General features: G+C 41.6%; 1 protein-coding gene across 1 annotated transcript; it reads right to left on the reverse strand.

Annotated features, from left to right (window-relative positions):
• Positions 1-584: 584 nt before the first annotated feature.
• Positions 585-17,473, reverse strand: LOC104025264 (hyaluronidase-1). The gene is made up of 5 exons (XM_075727809.1): positions 16,556-17,473; positions 9,697-9,786; positions 8,148-8,567; positions 4,209-4,254; positions 585-799 (listed from the first exon to the last, which is right to left on the reverse strand). Exons 1-5 carry the CDS (start codon positions 17,471-17,473, stop codon positions 585-587), a joined length of 1,689 nt encoding a protein of 562 aa, XP_075583924.1.
• Between the last annotated feature and the right edge of the window lie 4,547 nt (positions 17,474-22,020).

A 22,020-nucleotide genomic window follows, 5' to 3' on the forward strand; every position in this document is an offset into this window, starting at 1 on the left:
GAGTGAGGAGTCCATCCCATAGGGACTTGCCCATAGAGCAAGTGGACACAAAGCCAAGGTAAAGAGCAACTTCATTAAGGGGAAAAACTACTTTTTGTTCTGCCCTGGAAACCCAGCATCTGAAGGAGGAATATTTAAAAAATGCTCTTAATCATCTGCTGTCTAATTGGCTGAGAAGGTTATCACTAGCATGGAAACAAACATCATTTTTCCAAAAGGTGCCCACAAATGTCAGGCTGCTGGACTGTCTGAGGAGAAAAAGCAGGACCAATACTCTGGGCTGCTTTGCTTCTCGTAGATATTGGAGAGCACCTTAAATAAAAGCCAGGAGAGTTCCTGCTGTAATGGAAAAATGAGAAAGGAGCTCTGACTCTCTCTGAGAAAACAGGCTGCCAGCGTGTTAAAATATCATCCTAGGCAAAAAAATAAATAAAATATCTGAAGAGGCCACATTTATTGTTGAAATAGGAACAGCCACATGAGCAACGTTTAAAATATTGTCCTTTCAAATTATAAAAGTCTGCTTATTTTTAGCTTGTTAGATGCTGTTAGCTTCCTGTATAAATGCAGTTACATGATAGACATCATCCGCACGGCAGCAGAGGCCATATGTGCCAAGCTATAAGGTTACACAACTGCCTCCGAGCTTGTTCCCACCAGGCAGAAAACAAAGCCTCACACCCCTCGTAACTGTTCTGCTGCTTCTGGGCCAAACTTATAGACACATGTATTATAATATAGACACTCAAACGCTCATCAATACGCATATACATATGTATGTATATTAACACACATATCGCCTTGTTTTCTTATTACAGCGTAAACAAGGTTTTCATTGAATCAGAAAAATACTACCTTGGAATTACCGTGGTGACATTACACAAAGGATAAACTGGTGTGTGTAACTATTAAACGCAGCAAAGTTATATCTCAAGCACACGCTTACTTTGGGACGCTACCGAAAGAGTTCTCCCCTCTTTTCTAATGCAACCTCTGACTGCTCCTCACTGCTGCATGCTGTGGTATGTGGAAAGCACGTGGTGCCATTGCTGAATAAGAACAACTTAGGGGCTTTAATCTCATTAAGCAATATGTGACATCATTGTTTTTCCTTGGGTTTTTTGAAGGACTGGACTTTCATCTCTGCGAAGCTGTACTGTTCCCAGCCACTATCGTTCTTCGAAGTGTAGCAAAGTATCGTTTCCAAATTATTTTTAGAGTAACCTGTGTTTTCAAATACTTCCATTCTCTGAGTCTGGCCCAGATTGACAGGAAATTACTTTTCATGAAATGTAAACAAAAAAGAAGTTGTGGCTGCCACAGCATCTTAAGTGTATCAAAGTTTCTTTGGCAAAGTCTTTCATATGTCTTCTTATTATGCATGATGTGCAGTTTTAATTCACTACCTACAACAAATGCTTTCAGTGCAAAACTGAGGCAACTTTTAATTTAACCAATTTTTTTTTAATTTGAGAAATTTTTAACAGAAAAAAATGCACACATGCATATTTATGCACAGTGTTACAAACCCAAACTGGTCTGAGATTTCATTCTGTTTGTTTTGTCTGTGAGAGCTGTTAGCACTTTTTTTCTACAACAATATCATTCCCATTTTTACAAAGCCACTGACCCTAGCAGAGAACATGGCATTTGGAAAAAGCTGATGAAATACAAAAATGTTGGCATGATTATATTCAGCCAGTGAGCCTTTCTCATCTTTTTTCTCCTTTAACAATAAGTGGCAAAAGGGGACTTCAGAAAACATGTTAAATATCCACAATCCTGAGTTGTGCCACTCCAGGCAAGTTTTACCTGCCTGGCCTTTGGCATCTGGTGAGGCACCGAGGTCTGGGCTGGTCACCCCAAGGAGCTCTCAGCTTTGGGGGAACCCAGCAGGCACCCTGGCACAGCAGCACCGCCCCCCCCACCTTGGACCGATGTGCTGTCCTCTGTCCCCCATGGAGACATGGAGAAGAGGGAAGACCTCCGGGCACTGCCTCTTGCCTGCCACACATTCCCCAGGGGACAGGTTGGGTGAGCCATAGCCAATGCTGCCAGCTTCATACCAAGGCTGCTTACTCACGATTGTCCTGGTTTCAGCTGGGATAGGGTTAATTTTCTTCCTAGTAGCTGGCACAGTGCTGTGTTTTGGATTTAGTAGGAGAAGAATGCAGATAACACACAAACGTTTTAGTTGTTGCTGAGTACTGCTTATGCTAGTCAAGGACTTTTCAGCTTCCCATGCTCTGCCAGGTGCAGAAGAAACTGGGAGGGGGCACAGCCAGAAGAGTTGATCCAAACTGCCCAAAGAGCTATTCCATACCATGTGACGTCATGCTCAGTATATAAACTGGGGGGGGGGTGGCCAGGGAGCAGCGATCGCTGCTCGGGAACTGTGGGTATCGGTCGGCAGGTGGTGAGCAATTGCATTGGGCATCACTTGCTTTGTATATTATTATTATTATTATTTTATTGTTACTATTATCATTACTATTTTACTTTATTTCAATTATTAAACTGTTCTTATCTCAACGCAGGAGTGTTTCTCACTCTTACTCCTCCGATTCTCTCCCCCATCCCATCGGGGTAGGGGGAGTGAGTGAGCGGCTGCGTGGTGCTGAGTTGCTGGCTGGGGCTAAACCACGACAACGATATATTGTTTTGTTGAGGCAATACTCAACTTATGGCTTTGCTACCATTTCCTTATGGGTTTTGCCCACTTCCTTAGCCCTGGCTCAGCTGTGTGAGCACCGCAATATGAGTCAGATTGAGGGATTAATCTGACTTTAGAAAAAAAGAATTGTGGGGGGCACCTTTTTTTAACAAGGGAACTTTTGAGCTGGATGGTTTCCCAATTGAGGTCAGCACAAGGGCACCCAAAGTGCCGTGCCAGCACAAGCAGGGGACAGCACACCATGATACAGGGATGGGAGTGAGAGGAAAGGTTGGGAGTGGGAAGAAGATGCCAGTGGCACCTAAAAATGGTCAAACTGGGACTGCAGCCCCACACACCTACCTTGTTGGACTGAAGTGGAACAAAATGAGTCCCAGCCTTTCCATACATTTACAAGTTGCTCATAACATACAACATTTTATTAAGTGCACCACCCAGCAGTGGTGAGAGAAAAAAAGGAAATGAACACAACATTTCCCCAAATTTCAAAGTTTTGGAATGCTAAATCAGCAAATTTGAGAAAAGCTGGAAGAGTGTCAGTCATGCTTCTGTTGCTATTGCTTATCTTCTGACGAGAAGCAGAGGATTCGAGGACTCTACAGCTCAGCATTTGGGAAGAGTAAAGATATGGGGTCTGAGTCTGTTATCATCTTGAAGCAGAGGTGGTTCAGATGAAATACAGCAAGTGCTTGTTCCTATTATCTCCAGAAACCAGTGCCCACTTTCCAGGATCAACTATGCTTTAAGATCCGGTTCTAGCTAAGGACATCATCATAAAGGTTATAGCACAGTTCTCTGCTGCTTCAGACTCTCCCTCCTCCAAACAATTCTAACACAGATAGAAATTGGATCATGGCTCTCCAAAGACTGGGCCATACCACTACAACAGAAAAAAAATCTTTGTAAAATTATGTGTATGAGAATGATCAGGCAAGACCTACAACAATGTTAAATAGCGGTAATGAAAAATGTACTTTGCAAAGCTTTCTCTACTTGCTATTTATTATGTGTACTACAATAGCATCTGGAGTTTGATTTGATCCAAAGTGCCATCAAAGACAGAAGTGCACTTAGAAAAAAATAAATGGTCAAGATTGTAACTATATGATACTGTTTGGAAGGATCAATGAAGTAGGAAAAAAAAAAAAAGATACATCTCCCCTACCTTCCACATAGCTGGGCTTTGCAAGAAAGCCTATTTGTTTGAATCCGATTTCAGTGTTCAGACCTGGATTAAGTGAATCAATTAGTTCATCACTTATTTTGAGGACTAATACTAATTTAATGCTAACAGAAGATAAAAAATGCTTGTTACCATGGTTTTTACTGCATTTCACATTTATCCACAGGGAAGAGAAAAAGCACACACCAGGACGTCAGTAAACCCTCCGCTGGAAGGATGCTGAGTCTCCCGATGAGCGCAAAGCACCCACAAAAGAAGGGAAGGGAGCAGAGGAGCCTTTGGCCTCCTTTGCTTTTGTGGCAGCTGGCCAGCTGGCCCTGCAGGGTGGTGCATGCTCTGTGGTCCTGCCAAGCATCAGGCTCCGGCCAACCTTGCATGGTCCCATCCTGTGCCCACCCTGGTCCAGGGCACTGATGCAGCGTCACACTGTGACCCTATCCTGATAGGTGACCTAGGGCATAGTCACCTGTGGAGCTAAGGGGGTCAGATGCATCCTGACTTTGGTACTGGCCGGCGTAGTTTGTGGTCCCACATGGGAGCACGTAAGATGTGGGAGCCCTTACATGCATCAGTGCAACCTCTGCCTGCCCTCAACCTGCCTCCAACCCCACCACTGGCAGCTGTAGCTGTAAAGAACTTCCAGGGACACTGTCTAATAGCAAATCTTATTTTCTTTACAAAAGGAAAGGCTCTAACTATGTGAAATATAAAAAAAATCTGTAAAATTACATTTGCTTAGATGCTTGTTGCCATCAATAATTATGAAGAAGCCCAGACCAAAGATTTTGGTCTTCTACCTAAGACAACCTGATGATGAAGATGCAGAACTGGGCTTGCAGTTCTTCACAGAAATACATGAGCCAAATTCAAAGACCTTTGTTTCCAGGGAGATGCACTACCGCAGGCACTCATACACTCCTCTGTGTGAAGTGGTAACCTAGACTAAAGAAAAGCCGTTGGGCAAATTTACACCTGACATAAACTGACAGGGCCCTATGGACTTTAGCAGGGATCTGTCAGTGTACCCTAACAGAGCATTGAACTAGTTTCGGCTGAGATAGAGTTAATTTTCTTCCTAGCAGCAGGCATAGTGCTGTGGTTTGGATTTAGCATGAGAAGAATGTTGCTAACACGCTGATGGTTTTAGTTGTTGCTGAGTACTGCTTATGCTAGTCAAGGACTTTTTCAGCTTTCCATGCTCTGCCAGGCGCACAAGAAACTGGGAGGGGGCACAGCCAGAACAGTTGATCCAAACTGACCAAAGGGCTATTCCGTACCATATGACGTCACGCTCAGTATATAAACTGGGGGGGGTTGGCCGGGGAGCAGCGATCGCTGCTCGGGAACTGTCTGGGTATCGGTCGTCGGGTGGTGAGCAATTGTATTGTGCATCACTTGCTTTGTATATTGTTATTATTATAATTATTATATTGTTATTATTATCATTACTATTTTACTTTATTTCAATTATTAAACTGTTCTTATCTCAACCCAGGAGTGTTTCTCACTCTTACTCCTCCAATTCTCTCCCCCATCCCACCGGGGTAGGGGGAGTGAGCGAGCGGCTGCGTGGTGCTTAGTTGCTGGCTGGGGCTAAACCATGACAAGCATATACATCACAGACTGAATCAGGAATATTGCCACTTCACCCACAGCATTTGTATTGTATAAACTTCCCATGAAGTACCAGAACTTTAGCTGATGAAGACCTTATGTCATTTGAATTGAATTTATGCTATCCAAATAAATTGTGTATGTAAGTCTCTACACAGTTTATTCTTATAAGCCTAAAGAAATAATGGAAACACTTTACAAAGCAACACACAACATTTTACAAACACATTTCACTGACAGAATGCATGGGCATTACAGCATTTTCACAGCACCCCTGGTTTCAGAACACAGGACAGCATCAGACAAAGCAGGAACATCCAGTTTAAATACGGACCTGCACTAGTGACAGGTATTTAGCAAAAATGGGCTAATAGGTTCTATGCTCTCAATATACTAAAGGATGTGTTAGTTGCCCTTGAAGTTTAGCAAACTCTGAACTGAATAAAGGAGCTAAAGCAGAATATATGTAATCAATAAAAAAAATTTGAAAAGGTAAACACCCTAGCTTCAGTCTAAAGGCATAGTTCCTAACAACTGTCAGTTTTTCTAAACTTTAATTTTAATCCTTTCTCTCCCACACCAAAATAATGACGTTTTTTACCTTCACTTTTGCTGTCATTCATTGCCATTACGCACTACAAAGCAAAAGGTCAGTGGCAAAGCTCTCCTGTAACTTCTTAGCACAACATGTCATTACAGAGTGACTCACTATGGCTAGCACTAAGTCTCTGTTTAACTGAAGTCAGTCCCGTTTCAGTGTCTAGGTTTAAAGGGATCATTGCAGCCTTAACATATCCACTGCAGGTCTGTTATGAGCTGGGTCTTTGGCTCAAGTGAATCTGAGCATTGCGGTTCACACCAGCTGTGAATCTGGTCCTGGCAAACCAAAGAAAGCTTTTTTTGTGGGGTTACCATGAAGAGATGTTCAGAGATAACAAAGAACATAGGACACCCCAGCAGATTATAATGCATAGAGACATGTTAATGTTTAAAGTAATTTAGGGCAGTATCAGAAGGGGGCCTGGCTAAAGGCCAGATTCAGACTTCCTTACTCAGTTGACTATCCTCTGCACATAGCTTTGCTGGTTTTAACCGATCTGCTACAGGCATGGGATACTGTGTAATGTAAGCAATGAAGTCTGGCCACAAATGATCAATACAGGCACTAGTCAGGGTAAAAAAGATGGTTTAGACCCACATGTGGGTTTCTTACTAATTTCTGTGTCCATGCTCTGGAACGATACTCAGTTCAATACATCATATGAAAGCCTCAAAAGAAAATTATTTTAATATCTTTCCCAAGTCAGACAGAGATGTAGGGAGTTTCTTGGGTTTATCATCAATTCAATGAAGGTATTCATTGTTTGCTGCATTGAAAGGCTCTGTGGAAGACAGGTACATCTTTGATGAAATATATACACTCACACATGAACATGGATCAATGAATTACTGCAAATAGACATGCCACAACCTGACAGGATGGCACGTTATGGATGCTAAATTAACCAGTAATCAGTGGTTCTTTAAGCTGCAACACCTCCAAAGATGTCCCCATCTGAAGCTGAGGCTGCAAGCCAAAATGTTGCCAGCAAGTAGAGTTCTTCATCTTCTCCTCCCCTGCATGAGGGAGATGCATGTCGGCAGTGGGGTCTGTCAGCCTGTTCCTGTTTCCAGTCGCTGACCAGCCAGCTTGCTTGGGTGACCGCACAAGAGCAGTAGGAAAGCAGAGGCACCAGACCTGTGTAGTTAGCAGAGCAGAAAGCAAACACCCTCAGCGGCCCCAAAGGCAGCAGTGACGCCAAGCAGCAAGGCTGCCTGCTTCCCAAGGGATTGGAGCAAGACGAGAAGCACTCTCCCATCACCTGCCTGGGGTGCCAGGTGCCAGCACAGCTCTCAGAGCTCAGGAGCCCCTCACCTAAACACGTGTGCATTCTGCTGGTTGGCTGGCACTGTGGGAAAAAGAACATTTGACCCACTGACTGGCAATTGCAGAGATTTTCAGTCAAACATTACCTTTGAAACTGATGGCACAAAACTACCACTGGAAATACTGATACCTCTAGAAGTAATATGAATCAAATTAGGCCTTGAAATACTGAAATATACATTTTTTTAAAGTGTTCACTGGTGTATATCTATACTCTTTACATTGTCTACACAGAAGCAGTGTGATCAGTGAGTTGTGGTGGGTGTGGATCTGGACACGGTGCTGCTGCTGCTCACACAAAATGCCATTTGACTTCAGCAAGAGCTGCAGTGAACGGTTTGTGATCCCTGATCCACATGAAAACTCTCTTCATCACCATATGTTAAATCATACAGCTCCAAAACAAAGGGGCTCTGTGTCTTTTTTAAGCTTCTACATGGATGAATCATTGTACAGGTTTATTCAACTTTTTTCTCAGGTAAAGCTTCCACTGTCGCAGCAGGAGCTTTATCTGTTGAAGGTATGAGTAAAACATGAGTTAAGAGTAAAGGAGCTGGTAAAAAAGAGGGAGCTGCTTTCAAGATGTTTTATGTCTGAAGCAATTCCAGGAGTAGAAGATGAAGAAAACAGAATAAAACTATTTAATCAACCATGCCTTTTCCCTTTGTAATAACAACTTGCTAAGGAACAGAAGCCTTAGTGGCACCATTTCTTATTTCCTTGCACTGCCTCAGAAGACTTTAGAGTGCAGTATAATGCAGAAGAAGCTGCATGACTCCTAAGAGGAAGACATAAAACTTCTGTTTTCTTGATCCGCTGAACACAACATGAACCCAGCGCTCCATTAGCCTTTGGTCAGGCAATTCACAAAATATTCCTGTCCAGCCCTGGTAACACTGACACATGAATCTCTGCCTCATGGCTTCAATACTCTCCAAGCTGGGTTCACCGGTCACCTGGAACCTGGGGCCCCTCTCTGAGTGACGGGCTCGGATCTTAAAATTAGTGGGTGACAAATGGAGGTAAGCAGAAGAGTCGCTGTTTTTGCGGATACATCTTCCATTCTTCTTACACAGGACTTTGCTACAGAGTTTGGCTGCTGAGGTCACATTAATGACGTAATGTCCTAAGGGTCCATCAATGTACCGTTTCACAGTTGAACAGCTCTCCTGTAGAAGATACAAGACTATGACACATTTCTCAGTAGCTAGCATTATGTCCAAATTTCTTATAACTAAGAAGATGCTAGTACAAATCTGTTCTTGGTTAAAGTAACCTGTTGAGATAAATCTTGTTGGACTTACATACTGGAGTAATCTATTGGTTTAAGTGAGTTTACTTCCATGGGTAAGATTAGCAAAAGATGAACCTTTACTATATTGTCTGTTTGGGTGCTTGGTAGCAACATACACTATTAGACTAGGGAGGAGTCCTAGTAAACAGAAAGAGAGTTTATATGCTAATCTGAGACTAACTAGTTCCTTAAGTAAAGATTTCTGGTGGCTGCTGACAAGGAGCAGTGCATGGTACTAATAGATTTTAAAGCGCATATTGAGTCACCACTTTGGTCCTGATCTCTCCAACTCCTTCAGTTTACAAGGAATCACATCATTTTCAGAAAACAGCACAGAAGTGGCTGCAATTGCGGCTAGAAAGTTCCAGTTCAGTTTTCCCTCTTCCTCTGCCCAAGTCAGTGGTGCTTTTCCAGAGACTTCAGGAGGAGGAGAGCAGACTGCATGAAAAGCAGAGTAGGCACCAAAGCCCAGCCCAGGTTTAGGAGCGGGGGCTCTCCTGCCATGCCTCCCGCCTCCTCCATCACTTCAAGAAGGATTATTTGTGAAAACCTGAAGAACCTGGGAGAAGGAATTAGGCCTTTTCTTGTGGTAACATTATTTTCCATGTGTCATTTCAACACTAGCGACCAGAGAAAATATCCCCCCTCCAAACTCTATTCCTTCTCTGTGGAACTGTGCAAACGGCCATAGCTAGAAAGTAGAACTATAAAACAAGCTGTGCTTATATTTGTATGTTATTGCTTCCAAACGTCTTTCTGCTAACCTGGATTGATTATTCCACAATGCTACAAATGACCTGCCCAAAGCAACGTGCTCTAAAGCAACAGGACTTCTCAGCTTAACAAAAGTATAGAACTAATGAGACCTGAAAGTAGTACTGAGCCATTGTCCTCATTCACTGGCTGATGACATTGATAAAGATAGATAGGTGCTACAGAAGGTGTGGTGGCAGAGAAGAGGTATTGAGGTGATTCCTAAATACTAATGAACCGATACGACCTACCTTTGAGCTGGCGTATCGCATACTGCCCCAGAGAACAACTCCAGCTGCTCCCAAGGCTGCACTTTCACCAATGGTATTGACCAGATCTGTCTGAAAAAGAAAGCTAAAACCAGACATCAGAAAACCAAAGATATAAAAATAAAAGTAAAAAAGGAGGTGGTGCCAGCAGGAGCTGTGCTTCAGTACCAACCACTTCTGAAGCAGCTCGAACCCCGTCATATGCTGCCAGTATCTCTTTCTCAGTTGGAGTATAGCGGGCCTCGGATCCTCTGTCCCAGAGGCTGGTGCATGGTAAGGGATGTGATACACCCACTCAATGCCATGCTCTTTGGCCCAGGTGTCTATGAGGTTGTTTCAGAAATGAGTCCCGTTGTCTCTAAGGTTGAGGTGGGTTTTCCATCCCACTTTCTCATGTCCTCTCCATAATCACGCAGGTAAAACCACAGGGTGCCCCGTGGTGTGTATCCTCTGGATATGGGCATCACTTTTTTTCCCCTCTCAGAGGAGACCGCTCCTGTGGTATATTCTTCACAATAAATTCACTATTTAGTTTAGAAAGCTCTTCTATCTCCAAAGGTTTGCATAGGTTGCATTCATGAGTGGGACTATTAAATAATAAAATCATTATAATTTATTCACAAGGGGTCCTCCAACCATACTGGTGGAGTAAGAATTGAATGATCTATTTTATCTACCAGTCTTTGAATGATTACCATACCTATGTAGGCACCATTTTTGGCAAGTGATGGTAAGTATGATCACACATCATTGAATCACCCTTACAGTGTCTGATTGCAGTTGATAGGCTTTAGGTAGGTGTCTAACTTGTGCTGCTTTAGCCATGCCAATACAGTTACAGAGCTGCTGTTCCTACCAGTGTGAATGCCATTATTCCAGGAAACATATCTTTGAAAATTCAGCCTCTCCCAGTGCTACATAGTGCCAAATGGGAAAAAAAGGCACACATTTGCATACTGATGTAACCATGTCCACTTTTAGAGCTTCACCAATAAGCAGTTGAGTTGTAACGATCAGCGGTAACGCAGCTCTACCAGAGCACAGACTGTGTGTAGAACAGGAGTCACTGACACCTTACCAACATAGCAATGTACCTTGCAAGTGTCTTAAACCCATTCCCTGAGACCATGAATATTGTGTCAAGAGAAATGCAATTAAATCTTAGAAAATATGGTGGAAGGATCTTCCTCCACCCCTAAATTTCAAGGCATGATCTATTACATCTAAACCCATTTCTATCTACAATAAATTATTAGAAAGTGCTTCCTGATCAGTGTTTGTAATGAAAGATATTACAATATCTCTCGATTTGATGAAGAAACAGCAGATTCCTTTAAAAAGTTAATGATGTCTTTGATACAGTCTTTTCACCTCGTTTTAGAAGAAAGCAATCCAAAAGACCAGCCAAATTATCACAGTATGGTGGTGGCACCTTAGAAATGCAAAATGATAGAGGGGAAGAACCATGTTATTATTGTTAATTACTACTAAATAATTTATTTCACTGTGTAAGTGGGCCTGTTGATTTACCAATGCATAGTTAAGGAGTCCCCATTCCTGAAACATTTATGCTCTGAGAGGTATAAAAGAAGGCACAAATAAATGCTTTGGGAAAGGGAAAATCCACTGAAGAGTTGAAGACAATTACAGAGAAGTCAGAGTAAGCAGTGACTTTCACCCTTAACTAAAAGGTTGGACAAAACAGTGCAGGAAAACCTGCAGAAGTCTGAAAGAGTAGAGCTTGCCTACTGGCTCTTAGTGTAGGGTTCAGAGTGATATAAAGTATAATTGGTCTCGCCTGAAGTTTGTGTTGCTGCTGATGATCAAAGCAGCCTTTTAGAAGTACTCGTAAAAGTGTATAGTCCAGTGCTAGTTTTATAAAAGGATAGTGGTGTGGGCTGCAGGTGTTACTTTCATGTGGGAAATGGTGCAGGTTTTTTTCCTATGGGAATTAATTTATCAGTAAAAAAAAAAAAAAAAAAAAGTATGTGAATTAAAGATCAAAATATCAAATGTTAAGAGAATATGAAATACAGCCTGACCTCATGGTAATGAGGGTTCCCAGGCTTTCCTCATCTGCAAAGCATTTCATGAAGATTACCCAGGTACAAAGGCTGGACTATGATTCTACATTAACCACATGATGGTTGAGTAATTTAGCACTAACACAGTTCAGATCTCATTAACAAATTAATGAAACCTTTTCAGACAGCCAAAATAAATAATCAATAGATATTTAGCATTGCTGTATGAACTAAGACCTGAGCAAAACCCAAAATAAAGATTTTGTTAGTAATATGCTTTAGGAGTTAGGGTGCTTGACCAGGAGTCAGTAAATCCAGTTTTTATTCCCTCATATTCTACAGCTTGCTTCTGTTACTTGTAGAAATCATTTAGATTCAGATCCACACAGGGATTTCAGCACTTCATGTCTGATTCATATGGATATAAAATAATCAAATCCAAGAGCATGACCCTTAAAGTTCACCTAGTCCTCTGGGGGTGTGAAGTCCAATGGCAGCAAGAAATTCACAACTGAAATTCCTGAGGCACCTACGCTTCCACTTCTGTGCACAGCTAGAGTCACCACCTTGCCAATGCTGAGAAACTCAACACTTTTCTCAGGCTAAGGCCAAAATCTGGCATTTGATTGGAAGATACATTCCCCAAGGGATGTTTAAAGGACACTTATAGCACCTGCACAGGTGTTGGATGCTGGAGAAAACAGCAGCTCACTGAAAAAAAATTGTATGGGATTTCATGTAAACACTCTCCTTCCACCTCACATTTCCTCTTGTATTCTTTAAAACAAAGGTCGAGTGCTAAGAGCCCTCCCTAGGAGGAAAGAGAATTAGAAAGACACAGGCTGAATTTTTCTCTCTTCCCCCATGCTTAAAAGGTATATCACCTCCAGGTAACCCTCCGTCAGGGGTTATCTTCACCACGAGGTTACAGACAACGTTTAGCGGGGTGCCATTTCTCTTTCTGATGCCATTTCACCTTGCACCAATTCAATGAAGGTTCAAAGGAGAGGAAGAGAAACAAATGGGAACCTGACTACAGCTTATGATTACCTCAGCTTAATAATTAGGTAACTTGCCCTCAAGGAAGGAAATAAGGTTTCTGACTCTCATTTCTAGGCATAGTTACATCTTTTACTGAATGACTGACTCATGTTCAATACCTCAAAAGCCATCAGTACAGAAAGGCTCTTCCCTGAATAATGTATGAACAGGAGATTGCACCTTCTCTTTTATTTTTACTCTCTCCTATGCTTGTTCTTTTTGGTCTGGTGATTCCCTAACTCTTTCCTAGTGTCTAACACAGGGTGCTGAATTCATCCTGAGTAGGCTGGGAAGACAACTGAGCTGAGCGCTCCTGTGCCAAAGGTAGGTGCTCTGACTACCAGATGTCACACAAAGAAGGAGGCACCACCAATGATCCTCCCCTGCCACAGACAGGGTTAGCGAAATAAATGACTCACCTCCCATTCAGGTATTTTGAGAAAAGAAAACTTAAGTGCCACTCATAACAGCTGAAAGTGGCAAATTAGGAGCAGAGATAGGGAGGTGCATCCCTGAAGCCCCGAGTGAGGCACAGGAGCTTCACCAGCAGCCTCAGACACAGCAGTCCTGGTTTGGGGAATGAACTTAGCCCTGCTCCTCACACAGCACAGCTTGGCATTAGTGGAGGCTCACTGGAATGGCTCTGTCGTGTGAGTGTAAGTAGTACCTCAGATGGAAAAAAACATGCAAGTTTAAAAAATTTTAGTCATCATTTTAAATATAACCGTCTTGGCATTTGTCTAGGTGGGGAATCCTATTTCACTCTTTGTATCAGATCCTCGTCCATCCATGTTAGAGGACCGTCCTGAAGAGGCAACTTTATGGGTCAGCTGCCACTTAGGCATCTGGTATTTTTCCAAGTGATAAACAAGTCAACAAAGCCTCTTCCTTTCTGATGCTTATTCTCGTTCAAGCTTTTGGGGGCAGTGTGCAGCAACCAAAGATCCTCAAGATTATGCTGGGCCATATCCGAGCTGACAGCTGATTTGGCAGAGAGGAGGATGCTCTAGTTCCTACTAATGCTTCTCCATATTTTGATCAACAAAGTCATTGCATTGAACACTAAAAAAAATAGGAGTTGAGCTAAGCTGTTTCAGGTTTGGAGCTTGAGAGAAAACAGGACAGTCAGTTCAGTTACATGCTGAGAAAAGAAAAATAAGTACATCCATAACCTTTCCTTTACATTTTGAACAGTCTTAGTTTCCGGCATGCTTTTTCTGTATTCAGGAATGTTACTACAAGCCTGGCGTGGTTGCAGGGAATGGTCTCTGTACACAGGCACACCTGGTCATCAGAGAAGACTATCTGTAGGTGAATGAGTGAAGTTGTTATCCATTATTCATCATTTGTTAGTTGTCATCCTGTTTTATTAATGACTTCAGCCATCTAGTCAGGAAGCACAGATGCTACTGTGCAGCTTCCCTCTCCCACACAGTTAGTAGTGAATTGTCAAGGCAGATAGTTTCTAAATACCCTACAGATGGCGAACTGCTTATATGCATTTCTAGCAAATACAGAAACCTTTCATAATGATTGGGATCCCAATTCAGAATTTATAAACTGTTTCCAAGAAAAAAAGCAGCATGAATTTCTCAGATACTTGATGCACAACTCACCTGATTTCCAGGCGCAGTCAGGGTGAAAGGCACAGCAGACATAGCTACAGCATCCTGGGTCTTTCGCCTTTCTGAAGGTCTGCTAGACTTGTGTCTCTCCCTCAGTGACTCTGTTTCACAACCATTCTTTCTATTTTCTTCCACTGTGATATTTACTGTATTTTTCATACTGTGCACAGAAGGGCTTACACACAAGACTTGAATGTGTCAGCAATTAATTCTGTTGAACCAGAATGTCACAGCTCTTAGACAGCTTGATGGAGGACAGTGGTTCTCCTGGCCCAGTCCCTGTCAGAGCTGAAGTATCTATCAGCCTGCTATCCCAATTTTTCTATGGCCATTTAGCCTGGATGTCATTGCACTACATTGTCTCCTTTCCCTGTCCTATTCATGTACATTGTTGCTGGAGCTCGGAGGTTTCATGCCTTGTTTGCAGGTTTGTGAGCATCACTTAGGGGCATGTCATGGGTTAAATGAGAAGCTCCAGTCTAGTCTAACATCTGAACACACAAAACCATATTTTGAATATCTTGATGGCTTCAGGGCTAAGAAGGAAAACAAGAACATTATTTTCCTGATCATTCCTATTTAGAGTTTTCTTAAGTGTAACCTTGCAAGTTCCTGGCAGTCCCAAGCTGTTCGCACAGACGATGTGTATAGTCTGGAGATACACCAAGCCCTGTCCCCATGGTTGCCTGCAGCACTGGGTACTGTCCTTATTGGACAATATGTAGTGGAGCATAACCCAAAGATGTTTCTCTGGCTATGCGTGGATCCTCCATGGCTGCAGAGTTTTAAAGTGATCTTTAAAGCACCCAAAAGTAAATAGCTACATGCAATTGAAAAACAGGCCAGTGAGTTAAAGAGTATAACTTAAGAGGTACATCAGTCCAAATTACCACTGTACTGTTCAGAAAATAGCTTAAGGTAAACCAGTAACTTTGTACCACCACAGATTTTGAACGTATGCTTAATTGGTAAGAGCGTGCTAGTTTTCTTAGCTTTCAGTGACATTTGCGTGTGTGGTATTTTTATATCAATCAAGGGACTGATTTATATTATAAAAATGTATTATTACAGCCTGTGTTTGAAGAATGCTCATTTATTTCATGGCCTGTTTCGAGTTCTTCAGTGAAGGCATTCTAGGTGAAATCTTGCCTGTACTGACCCCAGCGGCTCTTGCCTTCAGTGGGACCCAGCCTTGCCTATTTGCCCATGGTTTCTAAGTCAGTTAGGACCCGCAGTTTCCACATCACAGAGAAAACAGCTCCAAAGAGTCCCCGGTTGCTAACGCAGATTTACTTCTCTCTCCCCTCTCCCCTTTCATGGAATTGATAGCAATCAAAGCAAAACTTTAGGCACTTGGGACAACTACTAGAGGAATCAATAAGCATCTGTGCCTCTCTATTATGTGCATAAACAGTCAGCACCATGATCATCATTACATATCCAGAAAGCCTGGGATTTGCACACATATGTCTTTACCATCAATGTTGTGGTCACTATGTATTTATTGCACTTGATCATTGGTTGAAGGAACATTGCACGACTCAAAAACTTGGTTTCTTTATTAAAAGGACTCCACAGTGTTAGCACTAAATGTTGGATCATGAAGATATTTGAATGTGTTGTACCTCTGAAAAGCAAGATGGCCAATGCTCATCATGCAGGAGTTAGGAACTCCAGGCCAGACTAGTTTATTTGACTGGCTTATTTCTATATTGAGAGAATGTACATTTGGATAAAGAAACAAAAAAGCCCTGAGGCTCCTTCCTCATGAAAGTTTATCTTTCCATTACACTAATTGTTTTTAAACATCAGGAAAATTTGTCAAGTTCATTTCACAAGCTGTCCTGAAGAATTAAAATAGCGGAATGAATTAATTCTCTAAGGAAATAATTTCTTTGTATTTTCTTTCTAAATTGCCCTCATTAAAAATATACAGTGTTATCCTACAGAAGTAGACCAAAGCGCTGCAATAGTAACTACTGAAAAGTGTAGAGTTTTGTACTGTGACTACAGTACTTCCTTTTAGAGGGTCTTTCTTAAATACAAAAACCAAATGCATAAATGCTTTTATATAAGGAAAACTTTTAGAAAGGACTTTTTCTAAGAGGCTGTTTCTAATCTCTAAATTTCTAAAGAAGTCTGTCTGCTTACCTCTGTTAAAACATGGAAAGTATAGGCATAAAATGGCCTGGAGTAAACAAAAACAGGCAAAACGTAGTCTTTTCTAGCAATTGAAGCAACACGTATTGCTTCCTTAACCCGATAGTGAACAAACTTTAGTGCATTTGGACTTGACTTCAGTATATAATCCAGGTATATAGAAGGGTAAAGAGCAGTGCTTTCCTTCCACAGCCAAAGTAGGAGGTCATTGCGGGAAGACTCTATGGCTGGGCACTTCCCCGTGTATGTTTGGGGGTGTTCTTTGTAGTCATAATTGTAGCAGTCTGGGTAAAGATAGTAACCCCACAAACCATTTGGTCTCATATGCTCAGCCAGAAGGATAGTGTTGTTCATAAAACTCTTGCCAGCATTTTCAAATTCTTCTTTAGCCACTTTCCTAATTTTGTCCTCTGACCACTGAGGATGCCGTCTCCTAACCATCTCAAGAGATTTATTTCTATAAATGCTTTTATTGCCCCAGTTCCTATCCCACTGGGGTCTCCAGTTTTCCCAGTCAATGACTGCAAGTCCCTGAAATTTCTTCATGGGTATGCAATAGTCAATGTCAGACTTTGCTTTATTAAGGTGTTTGATAAGACTTTCATTCTGGGGCACCCCTCCGTTGACAGGATCTCCATTATCTGAGTAGTAGGGATAGTATCCCAAATGAGTGTGATAGAAGATTGTCACATTGGATCCACTCAAAGTCTCATTGGTGTTGGATGCAATGTCAAAAACACTGAGATCCAGGTCCACCTTGTACCGCAGCCTGCACTGCTCGGTTGGCGCGTTCCAAACAACCATGAAGGGCTTGTGCAGAACCAGAGGGGCCCGTGCTGGCTTTGGCAGCTGAGCATCAACCACAGTAAGCAGCACTGCCACTGCTAACCGTCTGACCCAAATATCCATGGTATGTTTTTTTTCTGGGAAATTTTTACTATGAGTCCTTGAAAACAAAAAAGAGAAAAGACATGTTAGAAGGGCAGTAGCTACCCTGGAGGCAGACAGGATGACAAAGGGATGCCTTTTGGTTTGATTTGCTTTTGTTAACATTATACCCAGGGCAAGCAAAGAAAAGTGCAAAACTGGGATCTTGGAAAAATTAAGTCTAATTTCAAATGCTTTGAAAGACCTTTTGATAGACTTTGCTGTCCGGAAGTGTGTTCTGATGCTCAGCTTTTTTTTTTCTTTCCCTCTCACCCAGACACCTCCCACAGTTGATTCAGACCTTTCCTTAACACTTATTTGCTCCCTGTTGTCTACAAACAATGAGTTAATAAAAGAATAACTTAAAATAACAGTATAAAAAGAATGTGCTGCTTATTTGAAATTTCAGCTTCCAAGCATGTTCTACTATGGCCAGTCTGACTTGCCTGGAACATCATCACAGTGGGGCTAAGGCCTTCTTTACTATCTGTATATGCTAATGGTCAAAATAGGAAAGGAAATTTAAACAAAAGGCAGACACTTCTACCTCACACAGATTAATCAAGAGAATTCAGAAATGCTGCAATTTTCAGCATATCTGAAAAAGAGAGTATTGTTATCTACCCCTGAATTTAATTTTCATTTTCTAAATGAATAGATGTAAGAGCGATAATCAATCTGCAGGCTAGAAGGGTGATACTATTAATGACTTAATGGTTTAAGCTACTTACTATACTGAAAGCAAATTAAATATCAATATGTTAAAGAAAATAAATTAAGTGGATCTGAACTAGCTGGAAAAGCATGCTGTGTCTTTGAAAAAGGGACCTAGTTGGTAGAAGTGGGGGCTTATTAGTATTAATTTTTCCTCTCAGGGCCTGCTGTTTTCCCTGACAGTCACCCTGGCTGGGGGACTACTAGTACTCTGGGAGTTGCCAGAGCTGCAGGGCTGCTGGCACCCTGGGCACCTACACCCCCACTTTGCAGCCTGTGGGGCAGCTGCTCACCCGCTGCCCACAGCTGGCTGCTCCAGAACCTGCTTCTGCTCCTACCCCTTCTCCAAGAAGCACAGCTCAACTTTGTCCAGGCTTTGTCATTCAGGCCTCTTTGCTGGGGAATACAGTGCCTATTATTGGTGCTGATAAGCAAACACTACACGGTGGGGTCCTGCTGATGTATCAGCTTGAATTCAGAGATCATAAAAATTGTTTGCTCTTACGAACGTTACTGCATCTATAGTAGGACACGCTGTGTCCTCTCGGTTGTTATCTTCTATCATTCATCTGTCAAGTTTCTCAAGTTTAGTCACAAGTTAAATCACTGCAATCACTGTCTGCATTGCAAGTTCAAATCATGCAGTAGCCATGTGGATTTGAAATGTCCTGAAACTGGATATTTCCCTATTTTTGCATCCATTTTTAATGATTTCCTTCCTTGCCTGTAAAGTCAGACCCAAGTTATCCTATCATAATTAGCCTAGCTTCACTCGCCCCTGGTATTTTCTCACTCAGTCAACATCACTTAATCACTTTTCCTAGACAAGGAGAGCTCTTCACACCTACCCATCCATTAGCTCACAGCTGGGATCACTAGGTTTCTTGCTTTCCAAACCGATATAGATAACACACTACTCTACATACTAGATTTTGTAGTTCTCCTTGGATTTTGCCTTTTAATCTGTAATGGAATGCCAAATCTACAGAAAGGCTGCAGGGTACTCCTATGCAAATCTGCCAGCAGAACTTACTAAAGAAAAATGCTTTTCCATTGTTTGAAAAATGTTTAAATGTTGAAAAATATCATGCATGATATAATCCAGGATTTATCCCCTTGTCGTTTGTCCTTCCTTGTCATTTTTACATCCTCTGGGTTTGATGTTTCTTTTCCTATCTGCCACTGCTCTCCTGATTTTCTGCCTTTCCCTTAAGTCTCTACTTTGCCTTTTTATCTCCTACAGAACAGCCTTCTCTCCTCTATCCTCAGTCCTGTGTTTTCCATCCTCAGTACCAGGAAAGCATTGAGTTCCCCTGGGGAGTGGTCTGGTACAAGAGCACCTTCCCAAGAGGTGGAGGAAAGCAATTTGCATTAAGCAATGGCTCGGGGCAGTGAGTGAGGAGCAGGACTGCAAGAACCTACAACACAGGACTCCCCAGGAGCAAGCCCTCATTAGCAAGCTAGAGATTTGTGCTCCTGTTGTTTCCTCACCTGCCCTCTGGCTGCTTGCTTTGCATGCCTAAATATAGATTTAGCACCCGAGTTTTAAAACTTTGCTCACAAACCTTTAGATCCTATTAAGGATAACACCCTTGGGTGAAATGGGCCCTTGCTACAGGCCATCAAGATGATACTACGTACAAGTGTGCCTGCTGGAAAAAGATGCCAGGTTATTTTCACTCTACTGATCTCCTGGAAGTAAGTCTTATGCTTGCAACTGGTATCTTTTTCTTGGTTTTCCTGCAGAGTGTTGCATAATCGTCTAAGTAATGTCATAGGCTGGGAAAGAAAAAAAAAAAAAAAAAAAAAAAAGCCACAAAAAATGCCTTTTCCTTCCTTTTTTATACAAACTGATGAATCATGAATGCATCACAATATTTTTGTACTCCTCCTTTGATGCAGCAAACTGACTTAGTACATTTGTAAGTGCTTTTTCATTATTTGGACTGGATTACTTTGCAGTACATGAGAACAAGCCCATAACATAAACAAAGATTTTCTCAAAAAGTGAAAAAAGTGATAGCTCAGATGAAATGGGAAGAGCACCAGGAGAGAAAAAAAAGACCATTAGTGAATTTCTGTGTAAGAAAAGATCTGGGAAAGGATCCCAGCTGCCTATTCCCACAATCCAAATGCTGATATTGTGCAGTCTTGTGTTATGTACATATAATTAGATCATTTTGTCAGGTTTAATGACTAATACAGTACAGTTCTTGTCTAGATCTGACAGCCTTAGGCATTACAACATTGCAGATAATAAATCATATCAGAGATAGGCTAGGAAATAATAGTGCAGGATAATTTTAAGTTATATTTTTAGTTCCTGGCCAATTGTTGTCACTGTCCCTGACAAGGCTTTAAATCACAGAATCTCAGAATGGCTGAGGCTGGCAGGGACCTCTGGTCCAACCCCCCACTCAGGCAGGATCACCTAGAGCTGATTGCTCAGGACCATGTACAAAACACCACAAGTCACAAAATGCAAATATTTATCTCAGGACATGTTGAATAAATCTCGAGGGTCTTTTGACTGGATTGACCAAATCTTCATTGAAGTTGTGAAGAAGCCTGGACAACTTGCTCAGCTGTAGACATGCAGGTGTCTGCATCTGCAAGCTGAATCCCACAAAAAAAAAAAAAAAAAAAGCAGGAATCTGTCTAATCCTGTTCAAGCTGTTTAGAACTTAGGGGTCTGGTCAAAGACAGTCATTCAACGTCCTCCAGTGAATACTGGACACCTCCCAAAGCTACCATAAATTCTTTATTTAAAGCTATGTGGAATTAGTCACCCAGCTATCTCCATTAACCTAGAAAAGGAGGTGATAAGTGCCTAGATAACATGCCTACCTATTAGATGGCTAAAGCAACTCATTGCAAAGCATCTCACTTTTCCTGCTACTTTTTATTACACACAGGAGACATTCCCATACACACAGTTCCTTAAAGGGGAGACAATTCCAAAAAATTGTCCTTTGAAAAAGTTCCAATCCAGTTGCATTAATCTGCAATTAATTCTGATGTTATTTGCACATGGGAATTTAATTACAGGTGCTTACTTTTTTCTTTAAAAAGCCATCTGAAGCCAAGTGAAACAAGTTTTCAAAGAAACAGGTAAGCCTATAGTTCTGAAAGAGGGGAAAATAAATTATCTGTTGTTTCACAAATGCACGAAAGAACCTCTAAACAAGTACAAAACATCTTTTGTTACAATTTCCACTACTGTATTGCTGGATCATGGCCTTTTTAGTCTCATGCATAGGCACTAAATGGACTGCTTTAATCCCTGTTTTTTAATGAGCACAGGCACTAACGATTCCTCCATGAAGCTCATTATCAACGTTGATTCAAATTCTCCCATTTTTCTGATTCAATGACATATTGTCATGGTTAATTTAACTTCCCAAAGATGCACATAGCTTTCTGAGGCACTTACAGTGTTTTCGGAACAGGATCTGTTCTCAGTGTTTCTGCTCTATATTCTAAAAACAAAAATGAATTCTTCATAAGTGAAAGAAGTGGGGTCTGATCACAAATCCATTGAAGTTGATGAGATATTCTTTATTGTACTCAGGAAATTTTGGAACATGTTCTCATTGCACAAAATAACATGTAGTTTTTTGTATGCATTAGTTTCTGCTATGCAGTTTAGGATGAAGCAGGTTATGGCTGGATTTCAATATACCCTTTAATAAGTGTGGTGAAATTTGCCATTTCTTGAATAGAAAAAGTGAGTTCATTTCTGCATATTTCTTTCATAATTTTTGTAAAAAGAAATGAGAAAACATTTGCTTTTCCCAAGCAAATCCTGTTAACTT

The sequence above is a fragment of the Pelecanus crispus genome, chromosome 1 (assembly GCF_030463565.1).
Source record: "Pelecanus crispus isolate bPelCri1 chromosome 1, bPelCri1.pri, whole genome shotgun sequence".
Lineage (NCBI taxonomy): Eukaryota > Metazoa > Chordata > Aves > Pelecaniformes > Pelecanidae > Pelecanus > Pelecanus crispus.